The following is a 21,553-nucleotide window of genomic DNA, read 5'->3' as shown; positions in this document are numbered from 1 at the left end:
CCCCCCTGCAGTGCACAGCACAAGGCAGGAGCGGCTCGCCGAGGCAGCGGGGGTGTCCCCTACCTGAGGTCAGCCCTGCAGATGTGCGTCACCTTGGAGCGCCCCATGCCGCTGGGCTCCATGAGGTACTGGGACGTCAGCACCACGGCTTTGACGCCGCCCTCCACCTGCAGCTTGTCGTGGTCCACCGAGATGGAGATGAGCAGGCAGGCTCCCCGCGGCAGGTCCGTGCGCCAGCGCCTGCCGACACAGCGCCCGCTCAGCTGGGGGAGCCCGGGGACAGGGCAAAGCCCTGGGGCTCGGGTGCCCCCTGCCCTCACCTGAGCACCACGCAGTCCCTGCGCGGGTGGGGGGCCATGCTGTCCGTCACGTAGTGATAAACCTCCATGTCCTTGTCCAGGGCCTCCACCACTTTGCTCTGCAGCAGGTCCTCGTCCCACAGGTGCCGCTCCCGGAGCACCCGGTGCAGCACCAGCGACGGAGGCGCCTCGACCTCCGTGGAGACCTTCCACAGGCGCAGAGGGTGCCCGTCCCCAACCTGCCAGGGCCGAGCAGAAGGGTCAGGCGGCTGTCCTGGGAGCCCCGAGAGGCTTTACTGAGGGGTCTCACCACCATAGAGCAGCACCAGCACAGCCGCTGGCTAGGGGGAGCACGGGATGGGATGGGAGGCGGTGGCAGAGCTCCTCCGGCTGGTGGAGAGGATGCCCCATGTGTGGTGGCACTTACCTTTTTGCAGGAGAGCTCCGTGTTCAGGGGTCCTGGGGTGCTCAGCCACCCCTTGAATTTCTCCGAGGACTCTTTGAGCAGGTTCTGGACGCTCTGCTCGAAGTAGGAGTGTAAATCCTTGCTTTCCCCCTGACACACAAAGTCAGCCAGGGGATGGGGGTAGGCATCTGCTGCCATATAGGAGCTGCTCAGCTGGAGCAGAATGTCGTGGGAGACCTAAAAGCAAGAGCACACAGGTCTTCAGAGTCCCGGCAGCAACTCGTTGAACAAAGGAGGGGGGAAGGACGGACACAGCCTGCTTGGACAGACATCCAGCAGCCTGTGAGCCGTCCAGCCACAAGCAGGGCTTCGCTGGCCCCTCACTGCCCCTGGGGCTGCCCGAGTGGTGGCACTGCCCTGCTGGAGGCTGTGCACCCTCCATGAAACCCCCAGGGGCAGCCACCCACCTGGAAGAGCTTCTTGCAGTCGGTGATCATGTGGGACAGCCCCTGCGTCGCGGCCATGTTCTCGTTCAGGTCCTTCTGGTCGGGTTTCCCCACGGTGCCCCTCCTGTGCATGGCCCTGCGGGACGGCACGAGGCGCTGCGAGCGGTGCCCTCACCCGGGGCGCCCACCCCCGGCCCCGACCCCGCACCGCACAGCAGGGCAGGGGGAGCGGCGCCCTCACCTCGGCGAGGTGCTCTCCTTCTTGGACACGTTGAGGTGGAAGAGGGAGGGCGCCAGGCACACGGCCAGGTTGCCGGCGGTCATCTGGTTCTCCTCGGCCGAGGCGATGTCGCTGAGGAAGTAGAGCAGGGTCTGCAGCACCTCGCGGTTCTCGTCCGGCATCAGGATGATGGCAGCCTGCACCGCCTGCAGCCGCTGCTCCTTCGACACGACTGGGGCAACGCCTGCCGTCAGCGCCCGGCCCCCGGGGCCACCCCGGCCCCGCGCTGCCAGCCCCGAGCCCAGGCCCCCGCCCGCGCCCCCCTTACACTGGTAGATCTGCAGGAAGGTGTCGGTCAGCTTGCTGGTGAAGATGGGCTCGGGCAGGTCCCGGAAATATTGCTTCAGCAGGTCGGCCACGTCGTACGCAGACTGCCCCTTGTAGTTGACGTTGTCGGGGCTGGTTTCGTTCATGTGCCGCAGCGCCTGGATCCGGGACTTCACCCCCGATTTTCGGAAAATGCCGACCTGGGGGAACAGGGAGCCACGCTGGGACGCGAGGCAGGGCTGGCCCTGCCCCTGCCTGGCCGTGCCAGAGAAAAGCCCGGCTGTGGGACAGCCGAGGACACACCGAGAGATGCAAAATTCCCACAGACAACCTCGCCCTCCCCCTTTGCCACAGCCAAGCACTGCACGAGGTGACCCCTAAGGCTGGCTTTTCCCCCAGCCACAGCGCTACAAAAACTACAAAAACTACAGAAACTACAAACACTGCAGCCCAGCAGCACCCCGGGGCATTGGCATCACCTGGTCCAGGCACTGGCTGCGGAGGTAGCGCATCGCCTGCTGGATGCTCTGCGGCAGCGGCTGCCCCGTCCTCTGCACGTTGATGATGGGCGGCACCCCGAACACCGCCTTGTCCCTGTAGTCGGGGGCTTTGCTCCGCTTCATGAACTTGGGCACGGTCCTGCGGGGGGGGACAGACCTGGTCAGGGCGGCGACCTGCTGCCTCGGCGGCACGGGGGGCAGCGGGACACCGGGTGCGATGCACCCACTGCCGCGGGGATGCCTCTGCCGTGCTCTGAGTACAGGTGAGGAAGTTCTGAACAGGAGCCACAGCAGCTTCTATTAAGCCAACATGATTTAGTATTTGGCTTAGATAGAAAACCATCATCTCAGTCTTACATGGCTGTAACGTTTTCCATGCTCCAGTGCCGGCAGCCGCCACGCAGAGCAAACAGAGCTTGGATTCAGGTTTTTTCCCTCCCTCTCCATCACCTTCACACGGAGTTCACCACCCCTGGGGCCCCCATCCCGGCCCCCTCCCCGCCAGCTCACCATGTCCAGGCCTGCTTGTGTGGCACGGAGTACTTCTCCATGATGGCCGTGAGCCGCAGCAGGGAGCACTTCTGGAGCAGGTTGAGCTGTGCCGAGGACTGGCGGTTGATCTCCAGCGAGGCGGAGTTCAGGCTGGGCCGGTGGGAGTTCTGGAAGCTGTGCCAGCGCAGCTTTCTGCAGGGTGGGAGGGCGTTGGAGAGGCTTTCCATGGCACCCGCTGCTTTGGGGGCGGTGTGGGCACACCGGTGGCCAGGCTAAGCCCAACACCAGCCCCAGGGCCACAGGTGCTGCTTCCCACCCCTCATAAACCCAGCACGAGAAGGTGCCAGGGCACAGACACAAAGAGAAACACTTTCTGTTGCCTCAGAGGAGTGCTCGTGCTGCCAGGCAGCATCCTCCCCTTTGGGCAGAGCAGGGGGGCTGCACGGGCTCAGCCTGCGCCCACACCCAAGGGCTGTGCTGGGGCAGCCCCCCGGGAGCCTGCAGGGAGGGCAGCGGCTCAGGCAGACACAGGACCACCACGCAGAGCAACGCCTCGGCCAAGGGACACCTCCAACACCCACTTTCTAAACAGCACACGACACCAACGAGGCAGTGCCCAGCACTAAAACCCTTCCCCAGTCTGTGCTGCTCTGGGAAGGCTCCTGCCCAGTGCCTCCAGTGCATCCCTGAGCCCAGCAGGGCAGGGGGCACGTTCCCTGCCCGTGAAAGCACCCACCCGTGTACCCATCCGTGCCCTGCCCGCAGGCACAGCCCCTCCAGCATCAGCCTAGCAGGGCTGAAAATCCACAAAACCCTGCGATAGCTGGAGCTCCCTTTGGGAAAAGGGCAAGGGAGCACTAGAAAAAGAAAAATCATTCCAACCCATCCCAGCCCATCCCAGCCCCATGCAGCCAGCAGAGTGCAGCAGCGCGCCATGCCCGGCCCTGCTCGCCCCCCCCACGGCCTCCATGTCCCTGCCTGGGGGCTGGTGACACGCGTGGGCTGCCCCCCGGGACCCCCCTGGTACCTGCAGGGCCTGGTGAGCGAGGCTCCCACGCCCGAGTCGCGGCGCTCCCGCATCTCCAGCTCCTCGGCCTCGTTGAGGGAGTTGCCCGTGCTGTCGAAGTCGCTGGCAGAGGTGCCGACGTCGGACATGGAGCGCTCCTCGAAGTGCAGGTTGGAGGGGAAGGTGGGCTCCCCGCCCGAGTCCGTCTCCTCTTCCTCCTCCTCCTCCTCCTCCTCCTCGCCCCCGTCCTCCCCGTCCAGGCCGGGGGAGATGGCCTTGTACCAGAGCTCCACTTTCTGCTGCAGCCCCCACATGTGCTGCAGGATGTCGTCCAGGTTCTGGTAGGTCACCTCCCCGTCCAGCTTGGCGAGCTCCTCGGCGCTGCCGAGCTCGGGCACGTTGTCGTACACGCTCACCCGGCTGCCCAGGGAGCTGCAGGAGCCGCGGCGGCGGCAGGCGAAGCCCCGTGGGGAGGCCGAGCCCTCCCCGCTGCTGCTGCTGCCCCCTGCGCCCCCCGCCAGCCCCCCGGGCTCGCCCCCCGCCTTCCAGCCGGGCAGGGAGCTGCTGCCCAGGGGGCACAGGCTCTCGATGGAGAGGGATTTGGGGAAGGTGCCCGGCTTGTGGTCCCTGGGAACGTAGACCAGGCAATCCCCCCGGCACGCCGGCCGGGGCTGGCGCTCCCCAGCAGCCCAGGTGCCGCCGGCGCCCACGGCCGCCTCGTAGTCCTCCAGGTAGACCCCGGTGCGCTTCGACTCCAGGCTCCCCTTGCCCCTGCCCAAGCCTAGCAGGCGGTTAGTCCTGTAGGACACCGAGAAGAAGTGCTTCTTGCCGTGGAAGGAGGCAGCTGCCCCTCTTTTAGGGGAGCTGCCCTTGGTGGCCGTGAGGTCCCCGTTGCTCTTGGCGGGGTCCCAGCCCGGTTTGGCCATGTTGCCACTGCTCGGGACGCCCTTCTCGTCCGGGCCAGCTTTCTCTTTGTCCTTCCTTCGCAGGGACTCGATCCTCTTCAGGAAGCTGCGAGACCTTCGCTTCTTCAGCTTCTCCTTGGGGCCCTCGCGGCCGGAGGGCAGCTCCGCCAAGGAGCGGGCGCTGGAGCTGCGGCCGGGCTGGGCGACGGCGGCAGCGTCGCGGGCAGGGGCCGGCTCGGGCGGCGTGACCACGATGCCGGGGGTGCCGCTCGTGCTGCCCGTGCTGACGCTGCTGTGCAGGGACACGGCCTCCAGGTTGGTGCTGAGGTCGGTGAGGACGCTCTCGCGGCTGGACGCCTGCCGCATGGCGCAGTTGGGCGCCTCGGAGGCCTGGGAGAGGACGTCGACGGAGCCCACGCGGGACCACCTCTTGCTTTCCCGCTGGAAAGCCCACCGGTTGCTGATGGCACACAGGTCCTCCTCCTCGGAGTCTTCATTCTGCGGGCGGTGGAGAAGAGGGGACGGTCAGACCTGGGGTCCCTCAGCCCCGGTACACCCCCAGCCAACCCGCTCCATCCCCTGCTGCCACGGGGCTCACACAGAAGGAGGAATCGCTGTGCCCAGGCTCAAGAGCCACGTGGTGAGGGGAAGGTGCTATTTCTGTACTCCCCTGAGCAGCTCCCGGGCCCTGGCTCTGTATTGATAGCAGCATGACACGCCGCTGGTGTGCCCTGATGGGTGGCACGGTGCCCACACACCCAGCAGAAACACTCGGGCCACGTGAGCCAGCCCAGAGCGAAGCGTGCTGCCACGCACCCTGCTGCCACGCACCCCACTGCCACGACCCCCAGCACCCCCACGCCAAGCCCCGCGGCCTCGCTGCTGCCGCAACAGCTGCAACCAGCCCCAGCCTCGCACACCCCAGCCCCTTCCCCCTCCACTTCTTTGTGCTGCGGGGAAGGGGACCCGGACACGGGAACAATGCCCCGCGCTGCAGCCTTCCTGCCATTCTGCCCGGCAGCTGGGGGCCTGGGCGCGGGCGATGGTGGAGGAGGAGCGCGGGGTGGAGGTGTGCCGCAGCGGGGTCTCACCCAGCCCCAGCTCGTGCTGTGACACAGACAGCATGGCACACACCACGCTGCCGCATCCCCCTGCAGGGCAGGGAGCTCTGAGCAGTGCTCAGCAGCTGCCCCCCCAGCTGTGCACGCTCCCCTCGGGCCCAGGACTCACCTGTTTACGCTGAAAGTGGACTTCCAGCTTCATGGAGGCACATGTGTTCAGGGTCATCAGCCTCCTGCAAGGAAACGAGAGAGCTTTACCCGGCTGTGGCTTCCTGCTCTGCCTGCAGTGCTTTCCTTCTTTTCCTATTTTTTTTTTTGTCTATTTTTTGTCTCTGAGCTGCTGTTGTGCCTGGTCACCTGTCACCCCGCAGCTGCGGCTCCAGGGATGGGACACGCAGAGCCTGGAGCAACTCCAAGCCCGCTCCCAGCACAGAGCAGGGTCCCCAGGCGGGCTCCCGAAGCTGCGCCCTCCTCCTGCAGAGATCTGGGGGCACTCTGCACCTCCTTCACCCCGGCACAAGAACCCAGTCCCATGAGCCCTTGGCACGGCAGCCGAGGGGTTTAAACCTCCCCAGCACGCCAGTGGCACAAGCGCTTGGTCGCAGGCCAGCAGGGGTTGTGCAGGCAGACATCAGAGCAGCGCCCGCCGCCCGCACACAGGCACCAGGACGTCCCGGCCGTGCCCCAGCGCCCGCAGCCACCCCAGCCCCGCGCGTGCTCTCCCACGGCAGCAGCCCCAGCACCAAAGGATGCCTGGCTCCCTCTGCTCATAGCACCTTTGGGTGCTGCCAGGGCCCCTCGGCGGCCGTCCCACCCCATCGCTGTGCGCCCTGGCTCCCGCAGCTCTCCGGGGGCTCGTCCTGGGCTGCAGCCACCCACAGGTGGTGGGAGCCCTGCAGCTCCAATGGTACTGTGAACGGCACCACAAGCACAACAGAACTGTTGTTCCAGCATGCAAACACCATTTCTACACAGCTGATAAAAAGAACCTTAGGCACATTTTACCAAAAATGTGGCTCGTGTCCCTTTCACGATCCTGCTGCAAACTCCTGAAGAGGAGCAGGCGGCAGCGTCCTCACAACGCTGCTCATCGCGGCTGCCTGGCTCCAGGACAGCGCTCGGACAGAGGCTGCAGCGAGCGATTGCTCGGGGCAGGAAGGTAACTCGGCAAAGCCATGGCCGCACAGCAAACCGCGATGCTGTGTGAGCTCTGAACCCAGCCTGTGCATCCAGCTCAGGGCGAGGTGACCTGGGTGTGCCTGGCGGCCACCTGAGAAGATTCACCGCCTCCATCAGCAGCCTTGGAGGCAGCGTGTCCCTTATCCACGAGAGCTGGGACCGGGCTGGCCCCGCTGCCACCCCTCTGCCCTCCCGGCTGCGAGGGAGCGGCAGCAGCGAGGGGACCGGGCTGGGGAAGCGAGGCAGCAGGAGCCTGCTGGCAGCAGGCGTGTGGGGAGGAGGAGGCAGGCAGGAGAATTCCCTTGGACGGGCTGCAGTTTTCAGTGCCCTCCTCAGCTCTCAGCTGCAGGCCCCATGTCCCCAGGCCCCCCCAGCGGCTCCGTCCCAGCGGCGCCGGCTCTGCGCAGGCTGCCAGGAGCTGCGGGACGGGGATGACCTGCTGCAGGCCAGCAGGGCACAACGACCTCCAAAACGCCTCCAGCCAGCCAGGGGAAGACAAAAGGGATGTGAAAGCCTGGGGACAGGTGCTCCCCCCAGCACCTCGCAGCCCCCCAGCCCGCCCCACGCTGAGCGCAGCCGGGAGAAGCCAAGCACAGACAGACAGACGGAGGGGTCCCTCCTGTTTGCTCTTGGTCACGGCAGCAGCATTTAGAGCTCATCTCCGAAATCCCACACTGCTCCCCTGCCAGAAAACCGTGCGGTGGCACCTCCCGGAGCTGTTCTCAGCCCTGCTGCTGCGAGGAGTAGCGCGTCCTGGTGGAAAACGCTCGGTGCGGCTCTGGTTGCTGGGATAGCTCACACCGCACAGCCCCGCCAGCAGGGCAGCCCTCCCTGGAGCAACCAGCTGCGTGTCTATTCCAGGAACCACAGCAGGTCGGCCAGCACAGAAAGCCACCAGTGCCAACCAGCTCCCGACACAGCGCTGCTGAGCGCCCGCAGCCCCTCACGACCTGCACAAAAGGTTCGCTAGCGGCGTGGCCTTTCCACGGAGCAGCTCTCCTTGCACAAACGCTCAGCAAATCCCTCGCTGCGTGTTGCTCCCTGTCGCAGGTGGCTTGTGCCTGGTGACCAAGTGCAAATCTGTCCCCAGCCACCATCTCACCCACGGGCACTTGGACCCGAATCTGGCTCACACCAACAGCCAAGATCCCTTTGCTGTGCCCAAGGTGCGGTGTCCCCCCTCCACTTCGTTCACAGCAACGTTATTTAGCACCTTGCAAGACAAAGCAACATGAAAGCGTGGGGCAGCCTGGCTCTCTCCTGATGACCACGCACATGAGGCATCGCCCAGAGCAGCCAGCGGGGAGCGGAGCACAGGCAGCTGGTGCAGCCAACCCTTTGCACCACGGCTCGGTTTTACAGCTCCCCCCTCACCTGCAGCGCTCTGCAGCCTGGAGGTACCCACACGTGAAATTACAACACAGCCCGAAAGTTAAAGAGCAGAACTCCCGGCTAATGTCTGTCCTCCAGCCGCTCTGCATGCCCAGAGCTCCCCCAGCACCAGTCCGTCCCGCACGACGGCCACGCGGCAGCACGGCGCATCCACGGCCCCTGCAGGGCTGGGCGCAGGCACGGCACGGCGCCCGGGCGGTCAGCCGGCTGGGAGGGGGCTTTACCTGCAGAGGGATTTGAGGGAGTCCTGGTCCAGGAAGCTGTGGTCTCTCTTCACAGCGCCGATGTCAAGCGGGAACAGCGAGTCTGGGGAGGAAGGCGAGAGGAGGATGAGCGAGGCAGGGAGCCCCTGCAGCCCCGCGGGCACCGCCTGCTTCTGGTACGGGCTCTCGGAGAGCAGCCGCCAGCACCCACCAGCCCCAGCAGGCCCTCACCTCGCCTCCCCAGGGACACGACCCCAGTAATTTGCTGCCCAAGGCCCCATGCAGCGCCCAGCAGCAGCGGGCACGTCTGGACCCCAGATTCTGGTCCACAAAGCAGAGGGAAGAGGGAGCTCAGTGGAGATGTTGCTGCTGCTGTGGAGAAGACCTGTGGCCTCAGCCCAGGGTGGTTTTTGGAGAGCAGCCACATTCCAAACACTACTCGAGGGAGATCTTGGCACCCATAAAACACCACTTGGCATGTATACTGACCCCTTGCTCCCTCAGGCTCCCTTTGCCCACTAATCCACCAGGGTGAGGAAAGCCCCCGGGGACAGCTGAGAGCTGCTAAGGGGTCCCTGAGCGTGGAGGAAGCCACAGCAGCAGGGTGCTGCCGTAGTTCCAGATCCCCTGGGCAGCAGCTAGAGGACCAAGGAAAGGCTCTACATGCTCAGAGCCCCTGGACAGCGCACTTTTGGGTAAGCTAAGGAGGGTGGCGAGGTGCCTGAGGGCCTCCATCCAGTTCCCTGCTCCTCTCCACGCAGACCCAGAAAGCTCTGCTGGGACCAGCTGCGCTGGGCCTGGACAATTAACCACGAGTCCACGTCTGGTCGTTAATGAAGCTATTGAGCCTAATTACCAAGGGATGCTGAGCCCTGCCAGCTGGGGAGAAGAACAGAACGAAACAGTTATAGGATGTGGAAAGTCTTGCTCAGGGAGGCTGGGGCCAGGCTGCTTCATTCGCAGCTGCAGCAGTGCCCCGAGCTGGGGCTCACCTGCAGGAGCTGGGCAGCCCGTGCACGGGGAGCTGCCCCGAAATAGAAAGCAGAGCCGAGGGGGCAGCCGGGAAAGCCAGCACCCAGGGGGCCGGAGCGTGGCTCTGCTGGAAGGGGTGGGGGCGGTGGAAGCGGGCGAACAATGGCTGGCGGCGCTCCCCCCGCGGCCGGGCTTCCACCTATTGTCCTGCCGGGGCCGGGCTGCAAGCGCTGCTTCGGCCCCGTCCCAGCAGGGACCGCGTGCCCAGCGGGCTCGGAGCAAACACGGCTGGGCAGACGAGCTGCAGAAGAGTTAATTGCAAAGTGCCTGCGAGGGGGTGGAGGTGGGACCCGGCCCCTCCAGGCACCGTCCCGCTGGGAACCGCAGGGCACGGGCACGGAGTGCTGCATGTGCGGGGAGCACAGGCATCACTGCCAGGGCAGGGCAGCAGCCTCGGGGATGTGTCAGGAGTGACGGAGGAAGGAAATGTCCCTTCCCCGCGTTACCTACCCCGTCTGCCCGTGCTGTGTGCTCCCACCCCCTGCGAGCATCCCTAAGCTGCTCAGGCACGGTCGCAGCCCAGTGCCCTGCCTGGGTGCCCTGGGAACTTCCTCGCAGCCCTGCCCGAAGGGGAAAGGTTCAGGAATGCAGGGAAGTTAACAGCATGGCTGGTTCTCCACACCACAACCCGGGCTGAAGGCTTAACGTTTTAACGTATAACCATGTAATTAGTAAGCAATCCCCGCCGTCCTGCCCTCTCCCAGCGCTCTGTGACCTCCCCTGCAGCCACCCTTGGCACTCAGGCCATACACAACCAGGACCACCTGCAGGATGGGGACTTTCTGCTCATCCCCGCTGGATGGAGAGCTGTGACAGGCAGGGCGTGCTGGGGGCCCAGAACACATCCCCAGGCCATGTCCAGCCACCAGGAGCCCAGACCTGGCTGTTTGGAGCTGTGCTGGCTGTTGGGCTCCCCGGCGAGGAGCAGGGCTGCTGGGCTGCTCCCCCCCCATCCGCAGCAGCAGAGCAGCGAGGGGCTGCGGGTGCCCTACTCAGGAGCGCTGCCCCCATCCCACAGCCCCCCCATCCCCAAGCTCTGCGCCCCTGCCCAGGTTGGATCCGAGCCCCCGGGGGGCAGCAGGATGACGGAGGTGCTGCCCCTCGCCCTGTGCTGCTGCACGTCCAGCCTCCGGACCCCACACCACGAACACGGCTGGGCTGTCCCCAAACCCAGGAGAGGAGGCAGCAGCTCTCACCTTCATAGAGCTGCGCATACTGCGGGAATCCTGCCGCTCGCAGCCAGTCGCAAGCTTTCTTGGCTTCGATTTCTGAAACAAAGCAAAGAGACAGCCTGAGCATCGCGCCGGCAGAGGGGATGCTGCACCGAGAGCTCCCCACACCGGGAGCACGCCAGTGTCACCTGCACCCGTCTTTCAAGTGCACAAACCCAAAAAAATGACTGACTGTGAGACAGCGAGGCTGGGGAGCAGCTCGTGTGCCTGGGGGGGCACCATGCTGGGCACAGGGCAGGCTCGCTGCCCACGGCTGTGCAGGACAGCACAGCAGGAGCTGCTCGGCCACGGACACCCCGCTAGCGCAGGACAAAGGGGACGTGGCACAATAGTGACAGGCCCACGAGACAGTTGTAACCTCCTGAGAATGGGATCACAGAATCACAGAGCGGTTGGGGCTGGATAAGACCTTAAAGACCAGGTAATCCCACCCCCTGCCCAAATCCCACCCAGCACCGCCAGGGCTGGGGCACCCACAGCTGCTCTGGGCGGCCTGGGACAGGGCCTCAGCGCCCTGAGCGGGAGGAATTTCTTCCTCATATCTAACCGAAATCTGCCCGGGCTTACTCTTTGCCCTATCAATGTCCTACCACTGCTCCTTGAAACGTTTCGTTCCTACACCCGCCAAAGCAAAGGACGTGCTCTGTCAGGCAAGAGCGGAAGGTTTTTATTTTCACAATCAATTCAGAGCCCATCAAAGCTTAGGGCCGTTCACTTCGTGGGCCTTTTGCAAACATCCTCCAGAAAAGCCTGCCAGAGGAGCCTTCCATTTTCCCTCCCACTTCCCCCATCCCGACCACCCCCTTTCCTTCCCAGCTCCCTTTCCCTTGGCCCGCAGGGTGCCCTGCTCGGGGCTCGGACCCGTCCCAGGCAGGGGAATTTCAGCGGTGCTGGGCCCAGCCGTGGCTGTGGCCGGGGGACGCAAGGAGCCCCCCTGGCTTTCTGCTGCCCCCTGCCCGGCCCGGTTCCCTCATGCACAGCCCAGCTATCCCCAGGGCGAGCCCGTCCGACTGCCGGCACCGTGTTCTGGGAAACTCCTCAGTGTACGGGACCTGAGGGAGAGCAGCCCGCAGGCAAAGCAGGCGGAGGAAGCCACCGTGCGGTGCCAGCAGTCACTGGGGCTCACAGATCTGACGGTGCCAGGCGTTTGACCTCAAACGCAGACAGTGTGACCGCAGCTTCAGATCCCTGCCCATCCCTCCCAGAAGCTAAACCCAGTGCAGACTGGGATCGGGCCTGATCCACCAGGAGTGATGTTGGTGGGGCTCCCCAGCCTCATCCCCCCCCCGACAGCCCCAGCTGAGAGCCCCGCTCCCGCTCGCGGTCCCAAAGCCGCGCACAAGGGCGAGCCGAGCGGTTCAGTTGAGGGCAGGACGCAGCCAAAACCCTTGGCCCAAATACTTGGGACGTTTCGGGGAGGAGGTTTGGAACGAGCATCCGAACGCGGGTCCAGGCTGCGCAGCTGCCCTTAGCTGCGTCCCGAGCCTCGTGGGAAGGGCAGGGCTGAGAGCCAGGACCCTCTGCAGCCCCCACAGAGCCCAAATCCCCCCCACCCGCAGGAAGGGATGGGTCTGGCACATCCACCCCCCGAAAGGGACAGCAGAGGGAAGGGAAGGGCAGCCGGGAGCAGAGCCGTGCGCCCTCCCGGAGTGTCCTGGTGCCCCGCTTACCCGTTACAGCAGTGGGACCGAGCTGGTAGAAGAGCATGCCTGCGGTGCCAGATGGGTCTGTGCAGGGACGTGCGGGAGCCACAGGACACCCAGCGCAGCCACAGGCAGCCTGCGCCCGTGGGAGCCCCCGCACATCGCCCCGTGGATGCGGGGAGGCAGAGCGAGACGTTTTGTTACGCTGCCTGTCCTCACCCCGCTCCGGATCCGCGCGGAGCCCAGGCGCCCGCCCTGCCCCAGCACGCAGGAGCCTCCCCGCCTCCAGCTGGCACAGAAAAGGTTTCCAAGTGTCCCCGTCCCGGACGGAGCCGGCCGACAGCTTCCTCCTCCCACCGCCCTTTCCAGAGAAGTACTTTCCCAAGGAAGCACAGGAAAGGATCTTTCCGAGTCTCGATAAGAATGGGCAGAAAAACACTCATGCGAATGACACGGGCAGCTTGTGAATGGCCTGCGGGGACTCGGCGGCAGCAGCACCGTGGCCGGACGCCGTGACGGGGTCACCCATCATGAGCCGTGCCTGCGGGGCCATGGGGGCACGGGGCCGTGACCACCACCACCCCCCAGCTCTGGCACCAAAAGCGCACCGCAGATACCGGGGGGGTAAAGCGAGAGCCCTGCCAGCCTGGATGTCACAGGCATCGGGGAGGGGAAGGAGGGCAGGCCAGTTCCTGTTATTTTTAGATGGGTTTCCTAAGGGGACTTATGCAACCCTGCCCTCTCCCTGCATGCCTCCAGCTGTCGGTACCAGCAGCACTCCGACCTGCTGGCCAGCTCGCCCGGGTTTGACAGAGGAGTGAAGCCACACAGAGAGCTGCTGGCGCCTTCCATGGACACAGCGGGCAGGTAGATGGGCAGCCTGGTGACAGCTCCCACATCAGAGAGCTCCCCGTGTGAGATGAGCCCTCAGCAAGCAGCCGGACATCCCCACGGGGGAACCCAGCACCACCACTCCCGCTGGATAAAGCTCCTGTTGGTGCACAGCCCCTACAAGCCACCAGAGTCCCCCAGGCAAAGCTTCTGCCCTTTTCCAGCAGCTGCCGGGTGCCGTGGCCCAAGGAAGAGGCAGCACGGGCACCTTCCCCACCCCAACGCCCTGTGCCAAACACAGGGACCGGCAGCTGCCCCACACAGGCCCCAGGGACGAGGCTCCAGCAGCACGGGGGCTGCGCCCACTGCTGGGACGGGGCAGGGGAACAAAGGGATTTGGGAAGGAGATGGCAGCTGGGGCCGACTGCGTGTCCCAGCACCCTGCGGTGGGGAGCAGAAAGTGAAAATGAGGTGAGAGGCTCTCATTTTGCTAGTGAAAGTGGAAGAAAAGCACAACCTTTCCCCTCACATCCAGTCCCCAGCACAGTCCCAGCACCACAACACTTCGCACAGCTGCAGGTTTGGGGGCAGGACCGGGGGGGCTGGAGGCTGGCGCCCCTCCCTCGAGTCCGCTGGGGACACGGGTTCCCCACGCCATCGCTGCCAGACCTGGGAGGGGGCATGGATGGGCAGAAGGCCAGGAGATGCAGTACAAGGACAGACAGGTCTAAAAGGAGCGAGCTGAATCACTGGAAGCAAACACAGTCACTGATAGGAAAAGCACTTCCCAGAACCCCAGCTTGGCACTTTCGCTTTAAAATAAATGAGAAAAAAGGGAGAAGCAACACCCCAGGACCGAGCCTCTCCGAGCAAGCTTCCAAAATCCCCGTAGAAAGCCCCACACACCCAATTAGTGAGTGAACAGAAAACCACGCCACCGCATCGCCCCTGCATTACATCATGGAAAGCCAGGAAATCAGACGCGAGGGGAGCCGCCTCCGGCTGCTGTGCGCCAGCGCGGGAACCTCTGTGTGCTGTGTGCGTGCGTGTTTTCTTTCCATCACACTTCAGAATAAACTGTTGCCTACAACACTGGATATGCAGGAGCTCAGCTTCTCTTCCTGGCTTGCAAGCACAAGTCCTCGCCTATTTTTACAGGAATAACAGAAAATCCCAACACGCTTCCTAACCCAGGGGTCAGTGCCACGGCCACTTAACCAAGCGAGGACCCGAAATGCCCACCTCATGCAGGAAACCCGCTGCCTACGCCTGCCAACGGTACCGGGGCCAGCAGCGGTGCCACTGAAGGCAGAGGATTCAGATCTGCCTGCGGTGCCCAGCTCTGTGCCCAGCGCCGGGTTTGGCACCACCCAAGCACAGCAGAGGGCCAGTGGGGGCACAGCCCCAGGTCTGCACACCCCAAAACAGCGCAAGGGAAACAAAACAACGGGGTCACCCCATGGTCTCCCCCAGAGGCTTCACAGCGAGGGAGGAACAGGGGCTGCAGCTGCTGGTGCCCGAGCCCTCGCGCCAGGAGCTCGCCCCACACTGCCCCACGCCTGCCCAGCTCCGGCAGCCCACGCCTCGCAGAGCGGGCTGCCCCCACGCCAGCCGGGTGTCAGGAACCGGGAGAGGGCCCCGAGCCACGGGCATCCCCCGTCCGTGTGCGGGCTGGCACGCTGTGCTGAGAAGCACACCCAGTCTGCTGCCTGCCCGCTAGCTCCCGGCGCGACCCAGCACACCGCAGGGATTGCAAAGCTGCAGGAGAGGGCACGGAGACAGGAATGAGAAGCTCGGCTGGACGCCGGCCCAGACGCGGTGGGTTTCCATAATTAACCTCAGCACTGTGAAGAGGTCTCACAAGGTTTGGGAACTGCTGCCTGCTCTGTCACCGGCGAGGAGTTGTTCATCTGCCTCCACCAGGCTCCGAGGAGCCCCGTGGCACCGCATGGCCGAGCTGCAGCAGGGAGGTGACAGTGCGGTGGCACCGCCAGCCCCAGGTGGCTCCGGAGCCCTAGGGCTCGTGCCCTGGCCATGTGCGTGGTGCGGGATGAGCCAGGGGAACTCCGGGGGGAACTGGCTGCCAGAGGCGATGCAGAGGCGCCGTGCCCACGTGGCTGTGCCACCGTCCCCTCAGCCACGCCGGGACAGAGGCAGGGCTGTGCCCAGCGGGGCCGGGCCTGGGGAGGGAGAGGCCGGCCCGAAAGCACCCACGCAGCACCACAGCTGCACATAACCACAGCCACCAGCTGAGCCTGGGACCCTTCCTGTAAGCGGGCAGGGGCCGGGGCTGGGAGCCGGTGGCTGCTTCTGGCTGGGCTGGAGGCTGAGCCCTGCGGGCTGCACAAAGGCCGGGCTGTGTGAGCGAGGTGAGGCGCCCGGTCCGGGGGCTGGAAGGCAACGCGGTCACTTCCTCCCCTCGGTGTAATTATAGCCACGCGCTCCCCACAGGCATTTCCACACCTCGGTGGCTTCTCGCACCTTTGTCTGCCCCAGGATTCCTCCTCGTGGCCCTCGGCTGCAGGCTGCACCCCGCAGAGCACGGGGGGCCGGGGTTGGAGGCGCAGAGGTTGTGCGCTGCTGCTGCAGAGCAGGTGTCTGGTGGGGACACGGGAAGGGACGGGGCACCCACGGGAACAGAAACAAAGGGCCAGGAAGGGCCAAGACCCTCACCCGTCCTCCTCGCTCCCCACCTGTGCTCCTCCAGCTGCTCGGAGCCCAGCAGCCCTGATTTGCTGCCTACACAAATGCACATACACATACAGGGGATGGAGAAGAGAGTTAAAAAGAAGGTGCTGGTGCGGCTGAAGCACCCAGCAGGACTGCAAGTGCTGATTGTAGCGGTGACTGCACGGCACCAGCAGGAGCTCCATGCTTGCAGTTCGCCAGCCTTCAGCAAGCTAAGAACACCGAGCCACTCCTGCACAGCTCGAAGGAGAGAGCTGAAGGAAAAACACGGCACCCAGCTGGGCAGAATAAAACAGCAGCAGCCCTGCAGCAGCCCTGCAGCAGCTCTCCACACTTCCCTCCTTCACACATCCATGCAAACACCATGGACCAAACCCACCACGGGGCCAAGCAGCAGCCTGCAGGTGTGCAAACGCAGTAACTGCGCTCCCGAGGGGCCCGGCGAGGCTCAGCCAGCCCTCCCGACGGTGTATCAGCTGCAGGGATCCTGCTCCGAAACGCACACAAGCATTTTCTGCAGCCTGTGCACTGTGCCAGGAGAGCAGAGTTGTGCCTCCTGCGAATTCAGGCCCCTGACAATCCAACCACTGATTTATTGAGCATGCACTGTCTGACACACGCCTGGTTCTACTCTTCGGGTGGCCGCGGTGGCTGGGCGCTCTAACTCCTGATACTGGAAACCCAGAAGAGAAGCAAGATGGAAACAGCTACTTGGACGTTCAGCAAAACTAATCCTCCTTGCCCATCCTGTATCCCACCCTTTCTAAAATTGCACTGTTGTTTTCCTGTTGGTCATCCCACGGATCTCACGCGCGCTTTGTTTGGACTAGCGGACGCCGTCCCTGTGGCCGGGTTCTGCCAGAGACCCCCCCGATGGCACTGGGGCACGGCGCCCGTGGCGGAGGAGCCCTGTGATGCGTGTCTTTACCTTGACGAAAATAAGATTGCATTTTTCCACTGCTTGGAAGCCTTTCAGAGCCAGCCCCGCCAGCGAGATGTGCTTGCAGCCCAGTGCCACCTCTGGCACGCCGTCAGGCTGTGCCCAGGGAGCTGTGCCACGGCGCTGCTCTCGCCACAGCACTGGCACCGAGTCAGAGACCCGGCACGAGCTGCCACTGAAGGCCAGCGGTCAGGGCACAGGGAAACTGCAGGCGTGCTCTGACGCCAGGAACTGGTAGCAGCTCAGCTCTCATCTTTGCAGAGCTCTCACCTCGGTAACGCAGCACCTGCAGCTGATGCGGGTCTGTAACCCCAGGCAGCGCAACCTGCCGAAACCCCTCCTGCGCTGCGTGCCCGGGAGCTCTCCTCAGCTCCCTCGCTTCTAAGTACTACAAAATATTTATTTGCTTAACACATGAAGGAATTCCTCCCTATTTCTGTGCATTCAGTTAGCAGAAACACCTGTCTCTGTTACCAGAGGAACCTCACACGGGCTCCCTGCTGCCTTTTGGTGCTGCCCAGGAGCAGAACCCAGCATCGCGCAGCCCCTGGGGACAGAGCCCGGGGCCAGGGCTGGGCGGGCGCTGCCACGGCCCCGGCACAGGAGGAAACAGGCCCCGGGTCCCCAGCAGAGGCACAAGGCCTTACTTCAGGGCTCTTCTCTTTTTAAACGCCACCACACAAAGATAAGCCAGAATCGAGTATTTCTCCAGCTGTGCACAATGACCCGCCTACCTTTTCGGCCAAATAACGTTTCTCTTGCAAACACAGGCTGCATGAGCTGGGGCAGGACCCTCGCTCTGCCCATAGGCGCTCTCCCACCTGGAGCATTAAGGGATTAACAACAAGCCACAGATCCCTCTTGCTGTCCAAAGCACACCAGCGCTGCGCTGAGACCCCACTGGCATTGCTGGTGCATTGGTCACCGCACAGCTGCGCGGCAGTTCCCGGGCAGGAATTTCCATTTGCTGTGAGCGCGCATCCGTCCCCTCCCCGCCCCGCAGCTCGCCCTTCACCGCGGCGAGGCTCTTTCTCTCTCCTCCCCCCTCCTTCCTGTCCTCCTCTCCTCTATCTGAAAGCTGCCTTTCAACGAGCAGGCGGCGCTGGGCCACCAAACGTCCCCGTGGCAGGGCTGGCACATCAGCATGCCCCGGGGCTCCCGGCCAAAGCGGGCTCTCGACCCCGGGCGCTCTCGCAGCCTGGCCGGGGCTGGGGGCAGCGCGCACAGCAGGGCATTTTGGCACGGCCTCAGGAAACAATCAAAGGTTCCTAAGAGCTGGCATGCCGCGGAGTCACAGCTTTCACCAGCTTGGCTGACTCGGTGAGAAATAAGCCCAAATATTAAAGAGGCTACAGATCTACTGTGTCTGCAGCATCTTAAGCAGGGAGCAGAGGGGTTGAAATGAAAGCCACACACTGCGTAACCGAAACCAGTCTGTGCTTTGTCGCATCCATTTCCCCTCTCCTTCCTATCGAGCACAACCGCACCCTAAATATTAGTGCCTTCATCTTATCAGGGGCTTGGGGCTCGCATCCGGGCGAGCAGCAGTGGCAGTGACTGAAGCCCCTCGCCCAGCACAGAAGCCACAGATCAGTTCAAGGAGAAAAAAATAAGAAAAGAAAAAAGGTAAAGGAAGATCTGTTCTGGTTTTCAAAACAGAAAGCGTAACAACAAAACAAATGGTACCTCCTAACCCTTCCCTCACCCTGCAGTGTAAAAGCCAAGGCAAACTAACTAACTGCAAAGGAAATGCTGTTTCCAAGAAATCTCTGACAAGGAAAAAGGTCATCCCACAGACTTTTCCATCTCCCCCTTTAAAGCATGTTTCTTGGCTGAAAGCTTCTACGGGATGAAAATACAGAGCCGGGGCACGAGCAGACTCACCATGGCAGAAGCTGTTAATCCTGGCTTTGTTCATTGGAGACTGTGACTTAAATACAGAGAGGAATATCAGCATGACCACTGCCCTCCCGGCCCCGCTTCAGCCACGCTGGGCACCATCCACGGGCAGCGAGAGGGCTCCTGGCCGAGGTCCTTCCCGGCGGCAGGCAGCTGGAGAGCTCCGACTTTTTCCATGTGGGCCTGGTGAACCCAGCTTCTAAAACCTGCCCTTACCGACCCGGCATGCACGGAAAGCCGGCTAATTTCTCTTCAGCAACAAACAGGATATCTACGGCTGTGCAAAAGGCTGAACTGTTTAAATAGCAGGGGTGGGAGTAGGAGGGGGAGAGCGCACAGAAAGCTAAAGCGATAGCGCATATGCATGCATGAAGGCTGCTTAACTATTTCGAGCTCTCTGGAAGGGCTGCTGCAGGCCGGACAGACTGACTGCCCTCCCACGGTGACTCACGGACGGCAGCCGCCCTGCACAGGGGCGTTCCTGTCCCCTGCAGACAGCGGGCGTGAGGTGCCCGTGGCCGGCAGGGTCTGGGCGCCCTCCCCAGCAGGGCAGGCTGCAGCATTCAGGTGCGAGCAGAAAATGGAGCTGCTTCGGGTCGCCCACGTCGCTTCCTGCAGAGCCTCATTTCATGGGCTCTGCAGGGGGACTGCACAGGGCCGGCGGGGAGGCACGGTGCTGCCCTAACCCCATTGTCATGGGGCTCCTGTCGCTCTGAGTGGCTTCTGGTGGCCAGTGGCTGGCAAACCGCAGAGCTGCGAGCTGCTCCCAGCCAGGCAGGAGCACGGGTGGATCCGGCCTTTCCTGCGGGAACCACGTCCTCTGGGAGAGCTGGCAGAACGGAAAGCGGGGACCGGTGCCATAATAAACTTCCCGGTTCCTCAGGATATCAAAGGGGACCAGAAGCTTTGAAGAAGTGGTTGTTCAGGGACGAGAATGGGAGTACCTGCTATTCGAGATACATGGACTTGATTGCCAAATTTGCCAAATTCATGGTTTGTGCTCAACCCACCAGTGCTTCACTTTGCCGCGGGAGCACGCCTTCCCTTCACACAGGCAGGACTCGCACAGCCCCGTCAGGCCGGCTGCAGCTACGGGGAACAACACGCTCCGAATAAGCAGCTTTGGACAACATGGGCTTAGCCCCCATAATGAAAAGCACATTCTCTGTAACTGCGCTCTCCTCGTTCAGCACTTTTGGCACGATCCATGTACAGAACGAGCTGCGAGATCCCCTCCTTGGAGCGGGACCTGGCAGGGGAGCCCCCGGCCCCAAGTGCAGAAGGGGACAGCCGAGGGAGCGGGCTGGCGGATCCGCCCGAGGGCAGCCCCTGGCAGGGAGCGGGACGCAAAGACCCAAACGCGTGGCCACGAGGACATCCCGCTGACACCAGGGAGTCGCCTGCAGATGTGGAGGCATCGCCGTGGCCATCCAAGTTACCAGTGACCACGTGCAAAATTCCTACCACCGCGGGAGGAGCCCGAAGCCGCTTCCAAACGTGATCTCACGGCCCAGCGATGCAAGGAAGCCCCGGGCCTCAGCGGCAGCAACGCCGCGACCCTGCAGGGTGCTGTCAGGGAAGGTGTCGCGGCGGCTGCCGGGCCCAGCCCACCACACATCCTGCAGGAACGCCGTGCAAGGATCCCACGAGCAGGTTAATGACATCTCCGAACCGAGAACAGGCACGTCCTGCCCGCTGCCACGGCCTCCCCACGGCATGGGGACAGCGCTCCAGGTCTCCTCAGGAAGAGCCTCTTCCATCACGGCCCTGGCCGGACCTTCCTGTCGTTAACGCTCCTGTGGCGCCACAGAAGGAAACCAGACGGCAATTTCCAGTTGCAGCAAAAGGGCAGCGGCTGCCTCCTGGGTTTCCAGTCAGCCAGCATTTTTAGGTGGGAGAGAAGGGAGGAGAGAGCCTGTGCTGGCTGCACAGAGCTGGAGGAGACAGCCGGCGCAGTCCCCGTGCCTGGAGCGAACTGAAACGCTGCCCAGGAGAGGAGGCTGAGGGGGATGCAGAACATCCCTGCCTCCCCTCGGTTTTCTGCCTTACGCCCTGCCAGGTAAGGCCGAGGGCAGTGCTGGAGGCAGGATGCCGACCCCAGCACCACAAAGGTCTCCTCCAACACCAGAAACCTCCAGCCCCTGCTGCTGAGACGGGGAGCAGCGGGGACACAGGCACGGCTCTGAGCACATCGTGAACACACGATGACAATAACCAGGTAACACGGAGCCGAGCTGTAAGGAACCGACCTGAGCCCCACAAGCCTCCCTCTTCTCCACTCCTGCTCTTTCCCCATTGGGAGGAGGTGACGGTGGGGCTGGGCTCCAAGCTCGAGGCTCCCTTTTCTTTATGAAGCCAACAGGAGCTGCTGCGGAGCAAGCCAACAGACTTCTTGAGAAGAAGTTTTAAAGGATGTCACCGCTTTGTGAAGAGACAAAGGAATATTTTTTAAAAATACAGAAGTCTCCTTGCCAGGAATGTGGGGAATGTCAGGGAATATTACAAAACAGGATGCGAAAGCTGGCCTCGAGCGATGTTACGGACTCGTATGCTGACCTGACAGTCAAGATGCCGAATCCCAATGGAAGCAGAACCACACACCTGCACTGGGAATTACAGACCCGGCTCACCTGGCCTGGTCCCATCAGTGTCCCACCAGCGGAGCCACCTCTGCCCGGGTCAGCTCTGCTCCCCTGCGCCCCAGCCACCCTGCCTACAGCCCGCACGCAGTGTAACCCCAGGCCCTTAATGCCCAATGTGGCATTTTCCGAGGAGCCGAAGCACGCGAAGCCTGGTGGGACACGGCAAGGCGACGGCGCCCGTCGTGGAACCTGAGGATCCACGGAGGGCAC

At 63.4% G+C, this 21,553-nt stretch overlaps 1 protein-coding gene across 7 annotated transcripts in view; it reads right to left on the bottom strand.

Annotated features, from left to right (window-relative positions):
• Positions 1–21,553, bottom strand: part of STARD8 (StAR related lipid transfer domain containing 8) — a 50,306-nt gene that overhangs the window by 1,599 nt on the left and 27,154 nt on the right. For 5 of the 7 annotated variants that reach the window (XM_082771217.1, XM_082771223.1, XM_082771222.1 and 2 more), the window contains 12 exons: positions 10,665–10,736; positions 8,458–8,539; positions 5,832–5,895; positions 3,718–5,099; positions 2,709–2,882; positions 2,178–2,337; positions 1,700–1,898; positions 1,393–1,603; positions 1,173–1,287; positions 727–942; positions 321–538; positions 64–240 (listed from right to left, as the gene is read on the bottom strand). In XM_082771217.1, coding sequence (XP_082627343.1) covers positions 64–240; positions 321–538; positions 727–942; positions 1,173–1,287; positions 1,393–1,603; positions 1,700–1,898; positions 2,178–2,337; positions 2,709–2,882; positions 3,718–5,099; positions 5,832–5,895; positions 8,458–8,539; positions 10,665–10,736 — 3,070 coding nt within the window. Of the gene's footprint in view, positions 1–63; positions 241–320; positions 539–726; positions 943–1,172; positions 1,288–1,392; positions 1,604–1,699; positions 1,899–2,177; positions 2,338–2,708; positions 2,883–3,717; positions 5,100–5,831; positions 5,896–8,457; positions 8,540–10,664; positions 10,737–12,370; positions 12,686–18,686; positions 19,425–21,553 lie in introns of those variants that run through there. The other 2 variants (XM_082771218.1, XM_082771221.1) reach the window with 2 other exon arrangements.

The sequence above is a fragment of the Aythya marila genome (assembly GCF_965140915.1).
Source record: "Aythya marila genome assembly, chromosome: 13".
NCBI classification, from domain to species: Eukaryota; Metazoa; Chordata; class Aves; order Anseriformes; family Anatidae; genus Aythya; species Aythya marila.
This window is presented reverse-complemented; position numbering and strand designations above follow the sequence as displayed.